This window comes from Monocercomonoides exilis (genome assembly GCF_001643675.1).
Source record: "Monocercomonoides exilis strain PA203 chromosome Unknown scaffold8-1962414, whole genome shotgun sequence".
NCBI lineage: Eukaryota > Preaxostyla > Oxymonadida > Polymastigidae > Monocercomonoides > Monocercomonoides exilis.
This window is the reverse complement of record NW_027150553.1, coordinates 123,555-139,618: the sequence shown is the minus strand read 5'-3', so window position 1 is coordinate 139,618 and position 16,064 is coordinate 123,555. Positions and strand designations below refer to the sequence as shown.

At 35.4% G+C, this 16,064-nt stretch overlaps 4 protein-coding genes across 4 annotated transcripts; 3 read left to right on the top strand and 1 right to left on the bottom strand.

The window, feature by feature from the left end:
- Window positions 1–1,473: 1,473 nt before the first annotated feature.
- On the bottom strand, window positions 1,474–2,114 carry MONOS_13878 (uncharacterized protein; the record flags this gene model as incomplete). The annotated part of the gene is made up of 2 exons (XM_067866623.1): window positions 1,474–1,794; window positions 1,845–2,114. The coding sequence occupies 2 exons, from the start codon at window positions 2,112–2,114 to the stop codon at window positions 1,474–1,476; spliced, it is 591 nt and encodes a 196-aa protein (XP_067732769.1).
- Window positions 2,115–13,766: 11,652 nt separating this feature from the next.
- MONOS_14615 (uncharacterized protein) lies at window positions 13,767–14,009 on the top strand (the record flags this gene model as incomplete). Its single annotated transcript, XM_067867429.1, has 1 exon — window positions 13,767–14,009. The coding sequence occupies one exon, from the start codon at window positions 13,767–13,769 to the stop codon at window positions 14,007–14,009; it is 243 nt and encodes an 80-aa protein (XP_067732768.1).
- Window position 14,010: 1 nt separating this feature from the next.
- MONOS_14616 (uncharacterized protein) lies at window positions 14,011–14,328 on the top strand (the record flags this gene model as incomplete). The annotated part of the gene is made up of 1 exon (XM_067867430.1): window positions 14,011–14,328. The coding sequence occupies one exon, from the start codon at window positions 14,011–14,013 to the stop codon at window positions 14,326–14,328; it is 318 nt and encodes a 105-aa protein (XP_067732767.1).
- Window positions 14,329–14,473: 145 nt separating this feature from the next.
- MONOS_14617 (uncharacterized protein) lies at window positions 14,474–15,760 on the top strand. The gene has a single exon (XM_067867431.1). The coding sequence runs from the start codon at window positions 14,499–14,501 to the stop codon at window positions 15,030–15,032; it is 534 nt and encodes a 177-aa protein (XP_067732766.1). The 5' UTR covers window positions 14,474–14,498; the 3' UTR covers window positions 15,033–15,760.
- The last annotated feature ends 304 nt before the right edge of the window (window positions 15,761–16,064 follow it).

Sequence of the window (16,064 nt, the reverse complement as noted above, 5' to 3'; positions counted from 1 at the left end):
GATGACAAAACAAAGAAAGCTTAAAGTGTCAATGAAGAATCAAAACATTTAACTCATTCTTATGAAATGTTCTCAAATGACTGAACTTTTTCTGATCTGGATATGAATTTTGCAGGAAAATAAGCAAAAGAGTAGCCTGTTTTCAATCTGCTCTTTTTGATGAATAAAAGAGTGAACAGAATTGAAGATGACGATTCATTCAATGATAATCCATTTGAACATTCAAATACATTTGAACGGATTTCTTCTTCATCATCCTCTTTATCCTCCTCTTATTCCGAATCCATTCTCCTCCAACTTTTTCTTTTTCCTCCTCTGTCTTTTTGTTTTTACCGAAACCTTTCAACGAACTCAAATACCGTTCCTCTTCATTAGGCTTCACCGCAAACATATGAAAACAGCAAATATCGTCCTGAAGAATCTCCAAGCGAAACAGCATTCTGACAAGCGAATAAATCGCTGCTCTGTTCATCGCAATCATAAAGTCTAAAAATATCTCTGTGAAGAAAGGCAGCATGCACGGGTGATCACACATAATGGAAACAAATTCTCCACTCTGGGAGCCTCCAATGGAATGAACCTCTTCCCCACCTTTCAGTCAGAATTTCTTCCCTAACCAGGAAAACAGAGAGTCTGGAAGATCCATATAATTTCTCTGGAACTCTGCCAGCGAAGTCTTCTGCAGCGCAGCTGGAGCGGACGAGGTCAGAAGAGTGGAAGAAGCAAAAGAGAGCTTTAACAGGTGAACACTTGTTGAATGCAGCTCCGATGGTCAAACGCCAAGGCGCTGCTCACGTCATAGAATTGTGTATTGAAGACTGCAATGGAGCGCATTAAAAGCTGTGAAGTATTGTGAGAAGGAGGCTTCTCGGAAGCTGCTTTGCTTTGACCTTTTGACTTGGATGAATGAGAAATGCGGAGCGAAGGGATGTGCAGGTACAAAAGACTGCGGATTTGCTGGAAAAATGAGCACACTTGCGAGAGGATGGCAGTGACGGACTGACCTGTTGAAACTGACATGTCAGTGGAGCTGTCCTGAAGCTGAAAAGGAACAAATGTGTGTGTTCTGAATGATCGTTCGTTGATTAGCATTCTCCTGATTTTTTAGGATGCGCTTCTTCAGCCTCTCCTGTCATCTTCATTATCGCACTCAACTTTATCATCATATTCTTCTTCCTCTTCTTCCTTCTCCAAATCAATGATCTGCCCCCTCTCCCTGGCTCCTCATTCATTCCCAAATTATTCGTAGACATTTCTGCCTATTTCACATCTTTCCTCACTCCCTCTGAACTTCTATCTGAAGTTATGCCCAAAGACCCGTCTGCTGCTTCTTCTTCTGATCTCCTGTTCTCCTGTTGAATGCCATTGGATGGAGAAGAACAACACACTTCTGGTTCTTCTGAATGCTGCTTGTCTGCGCCTGCCTCAGCCTCAGCTTCTGCCCCCGCCTTCATAAACCTCAGCCGACTCAGCTCAAGCGCCTCCACAACCAGCAGCTCCATCACTTCTTCCAGCTTTGCCTGCATCTTTTTTATTCTTTTCACAAACTTTCGGTGCGCTATCAGATACCAGCCTTTCACTCCATTTCCTTTTTCCTCCCTCTTCCTCTTCGCGCTCCTCCGGCACCGCAAGCGCAATCGCCGCTGGAGACAGAACCACATCCTCCGTCCTCAGCCCCACCTCTGACAGCCCCTTCTTCACAATCTCCCCCACTTCACACACTGCGACCCCTCGCCCCATCACTTCATCGTCCAGCTTCACCACTACACGCCTCGACTGTTGTGATCTCCATATCTGCAGATACGGGACAAACAGATCGTAGATCGACTGGAACGCATTCATACAGCCGACGCAAAGATCTGCATGCTCCCCGACTTCGTGCTCACAGAAGCTGCAAGCGACGGAAGCGGAACCACCAGCGGAACCAAAAGCATCGCTGAAAGCTCCACATCGTATGCACACACAACACCCCCATACAGCACCGTCCGCCGAGCCACAACATATCCCCGCAGCGTCTGCAGCACATACACCCCAGCTGCCTCTGGCACCACAATCCGCAGCCGCCTCTCGAAGTCGTCCATCGCTCCTGCTGGTGCGTATGATGCTGCCACCATCACCGAGGCATTCGATGGATAAATCGCAGGCGCTGATGAAGATAAGGATGATTTATTACCCCTGTGGCATTCTTCTCTTTTCTTCTCGACATCTAGATTGCAGAGCCAAATAAGAGTTATGCTCCAGTTGGAGAAGAAGATGAGGATAGAGAAAGTGATAAAGGAACTGAGCGAAACTTTAACTGCAGTGAATGATCAACCTCCATAAGTTTTTCAGTTACCCCCACAACGTCTGCCGATAGCTCTTCCTAAACAGAAACACAGCATCCACGTCAGGATCAGAAATATAGATAATCGGCCAATGCTCACCGTTTTCGTGCGATAAGAACTTTTAAACCATTTCTTCTCCTTGAAATGAATGAAAGTGAAAAGAAAATGATTAGAAAAAAGCAAAAGAGAAAATTTCCTCCACAAAAGATGTGATTCGTCATTTGATTCAAAAAATGATTAATATCATTTTGAATTTTTGATTTCAAACCTTTTGATGTTTTTATTGCAGATTTTATTCAATTTTTATAAAACATATGTAATCGATAAATATATTCAAATTCTTGAATTTTATTTTTCAATCATGAGCATTTAAACGTTAAAATAATCATGATCATTAACTTTCAAAAATATAACACAAAATATACAACTTTTCACCTTTTCGTTTTTTCAACTCATTGAAATGTTCAAATGGTTATAATTATTCAAAAAATCAAAATGTCTATTTGAATAAACGAAACAAAAAAGGTCTATATTTGTGGAAATAATTGTTTACCACAAGTTACAACTGACTGTTTATTATTTTAATAAAAAATGAAAAGTTAGTTAAAAGATTATATGAAATAGATGAATTTGAAGCTTCATATTTTATAATGACTTCAAAAAATAACAATAAGAAATGATAAACAATATTTGATGGGATAGGAATGATCGATATTTTTTGATCAATTGTGATCTTTTGTGGGACAACATTAAAGAAGAGGAACTTTTCAAAAAAATTTTGCCATATCAAAAAAAATCACCCATATAATCTATTAGTTGTGAATTGTGTCAAACAATTATTTTCATAAAATTTGACCATTTTTGTTTCATTTATTTGAATAGACATGAGTGATTATTATTGAAAAGTCACAAATGTTTAATTTTCAAATATATCAAAATTTTCATATGTGTGTTAATTATTGAAATCATAACTTTTTTCGGGATGTTGACAATAATGAAAAATTAATGAATTTGAAAATAATATTTTTGTTGAAATGAAAAAAATTTTTTATTGTATCAAAAGACAAAGTTTGATGTGAAAGAAAGCCAGTGATGGTTTTAATTGGAGTTTTCTATTTTCTATGTTCATTAACAAAAAAGTTTGAAACAATATTTGAACCAAAATATTTATTCGTTAAATCATGTTTTGAATAATTATCACCCATATTTTACTCAAATTTTTATGAACATTCACGTAACTTAACTTGAATGCATGAAATAGCATTATCCAATAATAGATTCCATATTATGAAAGTTTAGTGTGTGTTAACCAAAATTTGAGTAAAATACAAAAATTTTGATTTGTTTGAAAATTAAACATTTGCGACTTTTCAAAAATAAGTACCCATCTCTTCAAGCTTGTCTCATCATTCATCTCTAATTTTTTCTCTTTGTGCGATAGAAATCAAATACAGTCTAAACCGGATATAATCACTTCGAAAATAATCACATTCGAATATCGTCACATTTTTCCATGCACCAACATTTTTGGCCTATTTTTCATTCATTTTCCATCGCATACAATCACAGGGCAGATAATAAATAATCACACTTTTTATTATCATGTGTGATTTTTTCAAAGAAAAATCGATTTTTTGATCAAAAATTCCGATTTTTTGCTTTTTCAAAAATATGCTCAAATGAGTCAAATTAATGAGTTTTTATGATCAAAAATGTTCAAGTGAGTGAAAAATGTGTTTTTGTGAAGGAAAAAAAAATGACCCAAAATTAATTATTTCAAAAATAAATTTTTATTTTTTTCTGTGTGAAGCATCATCGTGCATAATCACAATCGGATAGAGTCACAAAAAGTTGTGCAAAAACCGATGTGATTATATCCGATTTTGACTGTATCTCCATTCAATAAATGGAACATTTTCCTGCTTTCCCGATCAAGCACATAGTATCTCCCTTCTCATCATCTAACTTGTCTCGTCTCTTCCGATGAAGAAAAGCGCACACAGCATCCAACAGCACTTCCATTTTCCGTTTCTTATATAAAGAATTCATTCTATTTTATTTGTCACGTTGTCATTGTTTGTTGGTTGATGTTAGGTCATTAAGGGCTAAGTTTTGTTTATTTGGCAAATTCAATCTTGAGGATACTCAGATGAAATGAATGAAGCAGTTTCTTTGAAAAAACAAGAAACGTCATTGAAGATGCTTGCGTTTTGTGAGATTATTTTCAGACTGTCTTGTTTGATATTGCTCATTTATTGCTCAAGTTGGAAATGAATATGGAAGAGATGTTCGTAACAAAAGAAATGAAATGAGCCAGTTGAACTCTTCAGAGGAAGATGAATGACAAAGGCGAAGAAGAAGACTCTTGTGAACAAATGGTCTTTCATTTTGCTTCGTTGCATATCGAAAAAGCAACGAGCAAAAGAACTGAAGATGACGAAGAAGAAAAAGTTGACTTTCCTTCCAGATGGTGAGTCAAAAGAGGAAAAGTTGGATTTCTATGAAACCAACAATAAGAAGCACTTCTTCATAAAAAAAACTTAATCCACTAAATCTGATTGAAGAAAAAAGAGAAATGAGGAACTTTCATAATTATCAAACATGTTTATTGAATACCAATAAACAACAAAAAGATTGGTATATTCATTCCGTATTGCATCATATAAATATGATGGCGATTGCATTTGGACTTTTTATCCAACAATTCACATTCACGAAGCAATTGTTCTTTCCTTCCGCCAAGCAAAACAATCGTTGATAAAGAGATCAAAGTGAAATGAGAAGAAAGCTCATTTCCTCCGCAAATTCGGATTGAAATGTATTATCTCTTAGAATAGCGCTCAACATCAAAAATGTTGTTGGTTGGAATGGTGGAAAAAGATTTAAGAAATTATTTAAATAATAGAAATAAGAATTGCATTGATTATTAAAATACCCTCAAAAGTTCACACCTGTCCTTTCTATTGCAAATGCAGAAAATTTTTCTTTAATTGATGCAGTCAATCTCCATTTCCGCTCCTTCACAGTGCTTCTTTCTTCGTCGTCATTTTTTCCCAATAAAAACTTAATTTTCAATACTTTAACACTTCATAAAACATGAAAAATAATATTTCAACCATTAAACCCGAATAATGTCTTTTGTTTGCATTCTTCTTTGCTGAAAAACACTTTCTGTTTGAATCAATAGAAAAACAATAAATATAATTTACGACCACATTTCGAATTGTTTTTTAAAACACTTTTTTCTATTTTTTCTTGTAGCTTATGACACTAGATTTTATTTTTAATTCTTTAACCGGATTCGTAAAAGCTTTCACCAAAAAGACAAACATGATACAGGTATTTTTTGGTCTATCAGTGAAAAAAGTATGTTTGTTGAAAGAACGAGTAATTACAGGAACAACACAGATATTTCGACAAACAAGTTGAACTATTTGTAACAATGGCATGAGCAGAATATACGTGTTCCTCTCAAATTCGCTTGATATTTTTCTAATTGATTTATTATTATTTGTTAACAACATACATGCAAACATGACCTTGCGGAAATGAGTTGTTGATAAATGGCTGATCATTTTTAATATCATTCTTTTGTTCGAGTTTTTATCAAAATTATCATCTCAATGGGATTTTCCAAAAAAATGGGTGATTTTTCGAAATCATATTTTTTCTTTCAAAAATTTCGGTGTAAAAATATTTCTTGAATGTCTATATAAAAAAATTGAAAATAGAAAAGGCTTATTGAATGCATTTTGATCTTTGATTCAAAAAACCCATTTGTTAATAAAAACAATTATCATTTTTTTTATTCAAATTATAAATTTCTTTAAAAAAATAACAATCTTTGAATAATCGACACACCGATAAAATATATGATTTCAGAAATAATCACACATGTATTTCCTATGAAATATCAACATAAGATGTTTGTATTTTCCAATATAATTCATTCTATAAAAATCCCATTGAAACAAAATTTTTTATCAAAACTCGAACAAAAGAGTGATTTCAAAAAGGATCAGCCAAATAAAGTATTTTTTATTTTGGCAATTATTTTCTCAAAAAATGGGTGAGATCAAAAATCTTTAATAAAAAATGAAAAAGATACCAGAAACAAAAGACGTGATCTCAAACATGAATTTCTTGTTTGCTAATTTGGAACACACTTGGAAGTGGATTTTCGAGCATTGACTTCTTCCTTTTACTGAAGAATGCAAACACTGTCAATTAAAGAATTGTTGTGTAAAAGAGACAATGCATATTTTCTGAAGTGCAAAAAATGCCTGAAAACAACATCTGTATTAAAAGGAACTACATCATCAAAGGCTAAAACGAAAATTAATAAGATAATGCATGTGTTTCTGCAGTTTTGGCTGGAATTAACCATTAAGCAAACTTGTTTTTTGTTATATCTGGATAGAAACACCGTTTTATACAATAATAATATTTGCAGGGAAGTTTGTGTAGATGTGCTATTCAAGAATCCAATCAAAATTGGAGGAGTGGGGAAGGAGGTTGAAATTGACGAAATGTTGTGGAGAAGAAGGAAATATAATAGTGGAAAAAGGAATAAGCAAGTTTGGATTTTTGGTAGAGTTGAAAGATCTGAAAAACATTTTGAAAGATCTTTTATGGTGGGTTCCAAAAAGGAACAAAGAAATGCTTGAAGCTGCTGTCAAAGAGCACATTTTACCTCAGGCAAGTTCCAAGTTAATGGACCATCGATAAAAAATATTTTTGAAATTGCACACGAAAGAAATTCCCTCAATAATTAATTGAAAATATGTTTTTTCTGTCGAAAATGCATTGAATGAAACTTTCAAATTTTTATTTGATCTATCCCATTAATATATTCAACAATCCTTGTTTTTAATTCTTTGATTTTTATATTAACCTGCACGTTATATATTTTCACATGCTAATTTTTGTTGTGTTCATATTTTGAGAAATACATTAACGTTAAATGTTTATTCTTTTCAACGTTTTTTCAAACGAATGAAGCCCAATTGAGTTTTTACTATTGCACAGGCTATTTCAAGTTCAAAAATGATCACAAACTTCAAAAGTTTAAAAAAATTATCAATTTTAAAAAGCGCACAGGTTTGTGTGAATTCAATAATTGATTGAAATTAAAAAGGCAATATCAATTTGTTCCATTGAATTATTTGATTATATCAAAGCTCACATTTATTTTGACAAAAATCTTTATCAAATTCTCATATATTTATAGGTTATATAATTTCCTTTTTTTTTGCAAAAAATCAAAAAACAATTATGAAAAAGAAGGAGCTTCAACAGTCGCACTTTCGTCTTCTTCGATCGATTTTCATATTCCTTCTGTTTTTGCTATTGATACACCCGAATGTGCTTCATTGTTTTCCTCTTCGACAGAAACAGGAAACATCCAATTTTCATTGTGCTATTTCATTCAAACTTCGTCAGAATAGAAAAATGTTTCAAATTGCTTACATTTGATCAGCGTTTTGGGTGGAGTTGTGCAGCTTTCTCAGTACAATGCTGATAAAGCAACATTTTTCTGTAACGCCTTTTGTGATTTCGCAAACATCCCAAGCTTCATTCGAGGGAGTTAGCTTTTCACATCTATCATTTTCAGCTTGCTCACTTTTTTATCTGATTCCTTCAACACCAGAAGAGAAAGATGATTATTCATCATTGGCCAATCAAGAATCTCAGCCAGCAGAAATAAGCTTAAAGAACTGTGAATTCACTTCTCTTCATGTGAGTGAGTATGACGAGCAGCCTTCGTCAGGATCTGTTCAGATGGAGACGCATCTGTCAATTGAGAACTGCTCTTTGGATGATTTGACATCTGCGTTGAATGTGGAAGGCAGAGGAATGAGAATTGAACTTGGAACAGAAGGAGGCTTCTGTCTAAAGGGAGAAAATTCTGAAAAAAAGAATTCTATAAATCACTGAATTTGATCATAACATGAAAGAAATATATTCATAACAACATTGCACTGCTTCGATGATGTGCTCTCTTCAGACGTGTAGTTTTTCTAATATTGTGAAAGGATGACCAATCGAATTTCGGCTTGTCTGGTTTTTTTCAATAATGCATATAAAAAGGGATTTGTTTGATGCCTAAAGTCTGATTTCATGGCTAATAAACGAGACAATATTTAACATATTCTTCAACGAGAATATCTTCAACAGAGCGAACAAGATCTTCATGGCCTTCAAGCTGAACTCCAATCCATTTGATTTGGTGCTTCTAATTGTGATCCAAAAGCCAGAGCACATATTGGGACCTGAATATAAAGATTCAGGCAAAAAAGAATAGAAAAAGAACAGATCCGTGTAAAAGCTTACGTAGTTGTGCGAAATCTTTCAACGAGCCTAATTATAACGAATTAATGTGATCAAAGGAAGTTATTTCTTTTCAAGTTGTCACATATTTAGGAAAATTCATGTTCTGTTTTGAAAAAATCGTTGGAGAACTTTAAAGACATTTCACTGCAAAAAGAATTGAGTGAATCAACACACAAGGATAAAATCAAAAACATGTCAGCTATTAGTATTGAACATGGAATTCACATAGCATTCCTGTCAAACACATTTCGCAATATCAATTCAACAAAATTCATTTTCAGAATATCCAGTCAATTGATCTGATATTTCGCAATAACAGTTTGAAAAATGTGGCTCTATAATTTAGCTATTCACGTCCAAATTTTTGGTTGAGAAATAAATCAAATTGAACAAAAACATGAAGATTATATTTGTTTTGAATGAGAACGTTCATAAATGATGTTGCAGAAACAAATGAAACAGTATGAAGCATATAATAAAATATAAAATAGATTTAATTCCTTCACTTGAGAAAATGAAGCTCCAAACCTTTCATTTTGAGATATAAACGAAATCAATACAGTTTGAAAATATTTATGGGATAGATCTAATAAAAATTAGAAAGTTTCATTCAATGCATTTTCGACAGAAAAAACATATTTTCAATTAATTATTGAGGGAATTTCTTTCGTGTGCAATATCAAAAATATTTTTTATCGATGGTCCATTTACTTGGAACTTGCCTTACCTCACGCAACAATACACAGCGATGAATGAAAGGCCTATAAATGTCTTGATGAAGAAGGTTTTGTTCACAAAACCGTTTGTTATAAGAGACATTTTATCAATCCGGAAAATAAATCAGTTTGCACTAACGCAGCCGAAGGTTTTTGGGCGCACTTTCGGAAATATCTTCCCAGATTTTAAACCAGAACAATATTTCTTCAACAATATATCGCATCTTTCATTGTTCGTTCGATGGGATTACTGACTTAAAATCAACTCGTTGAATCTGAAATACATTTGAACATCGAAAACGTAGGAATGGTTGCCGAGGAAGACGAAAATGATCCAGAAAAGGCTAACGAAGAGGAAGAAATCCCTGATATAGATGATCTTCCTAATGAAGATACTGATTTTGGTGAAGATGATGGAGCAGACGCATCAGAATTGTTTGATGATTTATTCTTTTTAACAATTTCATTCACTTTTTTTAAAAAATAAAAATAATGTGTAAATATTTTCACCAAATTTTTATTCAAAATTTACAAAAAAAATTATTCATAAAAATACGACAAGCTATTTGGGTGATTTTTTTTGAATCATAAAAAATTCCGACGTTTGATCATAAAAAATTTTCATTAAGGGTGGGGTTGAATCGAAAAAATTTTTGTTTAATTATGCGAAAATATTGTTTAATATATTGTTATTATTATTTATTTGTTGATTTAAATTTGTTTCCAATTGTTTTTGTAACATATTTTGAAAAAAATATTAAAATTTTTTCAAAAAAATCGAAACTTAAATAAACAGAACAAAACAAAAGTTTACTGGTTTTTTAAACGTGAAAACAATAATAACAATACATAATCAATCTAATTTTTTTATTAAAATTTGTTTTAAGATGTTGTTGCAAAGAAATTAAGAAATTGATGCTAAAGATATAAAAGCATTTGTTGAAAACAATAATTTTTGACAGCTCTGGCAAAGCGATTCGCAAAGGAGCCTTTCCAATAATCATTACCTTCTTTTGAGTTCACTAATTGCTTGCTATTCTGAAATATGAAAGATTTTTGCTTTTTTTCAATTCCATCTTTCTCAATTCAAATCCAATTAGCTTCTTGAAAATATCAACGCCAATTTCCTTCCCAATCGCTTCATCATGCACACTTTCCATTTGAGTTTGCTCTCCCAACTCGATGGTCACCTTGCATTATGAGATATAAACATTTCATTCATTTTCATTCTTTTCCACCTCCTGCCCTGAAAACAACACAAAAACATTCAACATGTTAATATTCATATAAAGAAAAATTAATAATGAACAAACTGAGCTTTGACTGTTTTTCGCCAAGCACACTCATTTCCACAGCCATCGTCATTCCAAAAATAAATCAATCTCTTCATTTCAGTCTCAGAATGGTCAAAATGCAGCATGGAGTGCATCTCCACAAAATACATCGTGTATTTCACTGGAGGGTCTTCTCAGCCCGTGCACATTGTGGTAAATGTGCAGAGGTGTTTTTTCTGTTTTTGGCATGATCATCTCCTTTAATAATATTCTCAACCATCCAAAGCAATATTTGAGGTTTATCTCATAAACACCTTGCAAATGAGGGATATGGCGCATGCAAGTGATGGAAGAATATTATTTGTAGCAGGGGGTGGGAGTTGAGTATATCTTTGAATGTTAATATTTCAAGAGGGGTTTTTGAATGAAAGAAATTCTGAGACAAAGGGGTGGGGAAGAGCAGGTGGAGATTTTGAGGAGATAATATAGTAAATATGTAGAGAAGTTGCTGGGGATGATGAAAGAGGACTGATTGGTGATTGGAGAAATGGAATTTGAAAAAAAGGAAAAGAGGGTGAAAGCCGATGAGAAGAGGGAAAATGAGAAATGTTGAAAGGCATGAAAGAGGAGCGCTTTTATGAGAGGAGAAGAATGTTTTTTGGAAGAGACAGGGAAAGAGAAGAAAAGGAGGGGATTGATATTTTCTGATGATTTTGTGAGCTGAACGGAAGAGGAAAAATGGAAAGGAAAAGAAATTGAGAAATATTAACAGTTTCTATTTTCGAAGCAAAAGGAAAGGAAATCGCAAAAAGAAAAGCAAATGATTTGAATAAATCAAGCTTTATTGATAAATTTCAGAACATCAGCCAAAATATTGCAATTTGGATTATTATCATTTTGTATAATCAACTTGTTAAATATGATATTTCATTCAGTCAGCAACGTCACAGGAACTTCTCATATTTTTCTTTGGAAATATCATTCGACTGATTTCACATTTCTCAATCCTCTCTCCTTCTTCTTATTCTTCGCCTTCTTCTTCTGTGATATTTCTTTTCACTTCGTGTCAGAACAGACCATCGACCTTCAGATGCATGTGAGCTGTTCAATCAGCGGCTTGATTGCACCTTCCAAAAATTATTTCATCCAATTTTCCTTCTCCAAACAGCATCGTCATCAATGTCAATGCATTTCGTAACTTCGCAGAATGGGCATTTGAACTGCTTTCCTATTCCATTGCGGTTCATCCAGCTCTGCTTCAACGTTTCGAATGAAATCCGTGCGCCGACTGTGCAGGATAAGCTGAATAGGCATAGAAAGAGAAATGGTGGTTGGAGGGAAGGAGCTGACAGCAATATCGCACTCATGCTCTCGCTTTGCGATACTGCCAAGGAGCAAAGAGAGAGAGAGAGAGAGAGAGAGAAAGAGAGAAAGAGAGAGAGAGAGAGAGAAAGAAAGAAAGAAAGAGAAAGAGAGAAAGAGAGAAAGAGAGAGAGAGAGAGAGAGAGAGAGAGAGAGAGAGAGAGAGAGAAAGAAAGAAAGAAAGAAAGAAAGAGAGAGAGAGAGAGAGAGAGAGAGAGAGAGAGAGAGAGAGAGAGAGAGAGAGAAAGAGAAAGAGGAGAGGAGAGGAGAGCGCATTAAAATGGAAGATGCAACGAAGGTTGATTTCAGAAGCAAATTGAGTTCAAAGCAGAGGAAAGGGAATCAGTGTGAAAAGCCAAAGGCGAAGACGAAGATGAATGAGAAAAACGAGATATCCACATTGAAAGCTTACACTTTCGACTCAAGACTTGCGCAGGCAACAACAGAAAGGAGGTCGAGGGACAGGAGAAGGGTAGAAGGAGGTGATGATGAAGATGAATAACAGCAGACATTTTTTCGCGTTCTACAGTACACTCTCATCTGCTCGGCTGTATTCTCAAAATACCACAGCCTCCTCAACATTTGCCACTCCTCCTTATTTTCTCTTGCCCTACACACAATTGTCTGCCCCTTCAATTCTTGTTGGAACTCCACCGAAGCCATTTACACCTTCATCTCCCGCCACAGACTCATCTTCACTCACACAGAAGTCCTTCAACATGACTGGCCCAAGCTCCGCCTATTTATCGAATATATCTTCTTTTCATGCATCTTCAACTATTTCTTCCTCGTCGCAACCTATCGTTTGTGTGATTCTTAGTAAGATCAGATTGGGCAATGAATGTGTATTTGCAAGCAGCATGTGAGCGACGAGGGATGTGTTTGAGCCACAGAGCATCCTTCTGAACTGTGCAGCGTATGTGGAAAGAAAGTGGATTCAGGTGGGTGGTGAGGAGGAGGGAAAGGGAGTGAAGAAGGATGAGAAAGAGGAGAGAGAGGAAAACACTTTAATTAATAACTTTCAAAAGAGAAGATGAAATCAACAAAAGAGAATAATAAGCCTGTGAAGATACTGATCACAACTTGCTTGACTTTCTGCCTGAATTCAGTAATCAAAGAAGGATTCAGTAGCAAATCATTAGAACGCTATATTCTTTCTCAGCATTTTCATCTGCAAACGCATCATCTTTTTTCTCAACTTCTTCGTCTTCTGCTTCATCACCTTCCTCTTTTATTTCAACTTCTTAATCTTGTTCTTAATCTTGCTTTTATTCTTGTTTATTCATCATTTTTTCATTATCTTCTCTTCTTCTTCACATGATTCATTAACCGGCACGCTAGAAATCCCTCAGCATCCACATCCACCTCCACAAGTGATGTCAATCCCTCCTCCTCTCTACATCCTATCTGATGCAAACAAAGCAATCCATTCAGCGCAAGTGAACTTATTTTTCTATTATTCCTTTATCATCATCTTTTTCTTCTTCTTTTTCTTCTTTCTTCTTCTTCCTAATCCTCCTCTTACTTCTTCCTCTTCCTCTTCTTTCTCTTCCTCTTCTTCTTCTCCTTCCTCCATCTCCAAAAGTTCTTCTTCTTCTTCTTCTTCTTCTTCTTCTTCTTCTTCTTCTTCCACTTCTTCTTCTTCTTCTTCTTCTTCTTCATCTCCTTCTTCATCTCCTTCTCTTCATTCTCCTTCACCTTCTCTCTCTTCTTCTCAGGGATCTGCGTCTGCATCTGCCTCTGAATCAGAGCTCGAAATGCCCCCAACTGCAGCCGTTGCGTTGATTTCTGCTCCCTCCCCTCCGATTAACGAAGCACTCACACCTTCTCTGATGACTGCGGCAATTGCTGGCTCCACATTTTTATTGTGTCATCACAGACACGCAAATGGAGAGAGCGTTCTGGATCTTCTGGGAGCTGTGGAAGTGTTTGGACTGCCCCAACTTGCACTAAGGTCACCGGAAAAGATGTTGTCTTCGTTTGATGCTGCTTCTGCATAGAATGATTAAAACGTTGCAACACAAGATGCTTCTCATGTTGTTTCATCATCATCATCTTCTTCTTCTTCTACTTCCTCCTCCTCTTCTTCTTCAATACACCTCACCACACTCATGCCCTCCGCACACCACCCCACTCCCGCAGACGTCATCAGCCACAGCTATCTCTAGCGCAGCCGTTCAGCCGCCATCACCACTGCAGAATTTGAGAGCCATCTGGCTGGTTTCCCACTCGAGTACACCAAAAGCAGAAGTGAAGCAGACAACACAAGATTTGCATATGATACCTTTTACGACTCAGTCATCCGCGAACAATCGGTGAGGCTGCATGACGACTATGCGGTTTCTGATGTGCTCAGCTTCTTGTCAAGATCAGTTTTCCCCACGCTGTTTATACCATCTTACCTCACAGCCGGCCAGCTTTCTGGCTCCGCACGCATCAAATCCGACTTCGATGAGGTATTGCCTCTATTCCCTTCAGACACATTGAGCATGCCTCCAGATAATCAGAATTACCATTCCTTGGGAGAACCTCAGCTTCCTCCTTTCCTCTCCTTCTCGCCTGCCTTCAGCCACCGTGTATTGATTCCAGACAGCTCCCCAGCTGGTTCCCCGTCCTGCACCAGCTCCACATTGCTTGAAACCCACTCCACTGCTTCCGCATCTGTCGCTGCGTCTGTTTCCAGCCAATCTTTCCTATCGCGGGTGCTTCCTCTTCTTGGCCCGCTCGATCCGCTTGACCCACTCGACCAGGTTCCGATTGTGGCAGCTCCGAACAGAATAGCCAGTGCCAGAGAAACAAGTGCGAATGTGAAGAGGAAGCTGATGCCTTCATATGAGAAGTCATATGCGTTGCCTTTGGAATTGGAATCGAAAATGTCCATGGAGGATTTGAATAAGTTGGTTTCGAAGGATTTTCGTTTTTCTTCTACTTCTACTTCAACAACAACTGCTTCTCCTTCATCGTTCTCTTCCTCTTCCTCCTCTTCCACTTCCTCCTCCTCCTCCTCTCCTTTTCTCACCTGATCGCTCACACAGCGGCCAATGAACTGAGTGTGAAGGCAAATTTGTTTCAAGAGGAGATTAACAAGCAATTGGAGTTATCGATAAACACAGCGAGAAGAGTGACACAGAAAGTGCTGGAGAGGAATCAAACAACTTCAGAGATATTTTCAAAAGGAGAATTTTCAAGAAGCGGAGTGGAAATGGAAGGAAGATGAGGAGAGGATGAAAAAGGAAGCGGGAAGGACAAGTGATGAGAAGAATAAAGAGAGAAAAGACGAGTTCGAATTAGTTTTATTCATTGATTATCGATTTCATTGTATTTCGTTCACGTTTGATGAAGAAACTGAATCGAAAAGAAAGGACTGATGTTTTGTGATGATATTTCAGTTGAAGAAAAAGATGAAGAAAAGAAAACCAATTGCTTTGATAGGTTAAAAGTTGTTAAATCTGTTTATTGAAACAATCTTTTAAACAAACCGTTTCAATAAAGTCTTTCAAAGTATTTTTTTTGTATCAGGATAGTTTAGCAAGTTGAGAAACTTGATATTTATATTTAATAGTTTTATTTTTTATTTTTCACATTGTTTTTTCTTGATCAATAAATATATTTTTTGCCCAAAACATAAAAAGGTTTGTTTTAATGTTTTCATGAATAAAACAAACAACGTTGTGATTATATAAGCCATTTTCTTCTCAAAAACCTATATTTTTTTGATGATCGAAAGTTTCACAATAATAATTATTCATTCATTTTTTGATCTTTTTTTATGATATCAAAAAAAATCACCCATTTACTCAAGAAAAAAATGCGATGTTATGATCAAGAATAGCAACACTTTTCTTCGTATCGATTATGAAGTGTTTTCTTAAGGTATGTGTATATTCTGCATTTGCTGAAACAACTTGTTTGTATCAAGAATTTATGATTATTAACGAAACAATTCAAAGTTTTGGTTAACTATCTAATGTTTTATTTCATTGCAATTCGAATAATATTTATTTTATTGATAACTCAAAAAATACTTTTATTGCATAATTATGTAGCATTCATTG

What these genes read in the sequence shown, in the direction of transcription:
- MONOS_14617 (XM_067867431.1), top strand. Translation starts at nt 14,499, where the DNA reads ATGCCTCCAGATAATCAGAATTACCATTCCTTGGGAGAACCTCAGCTT.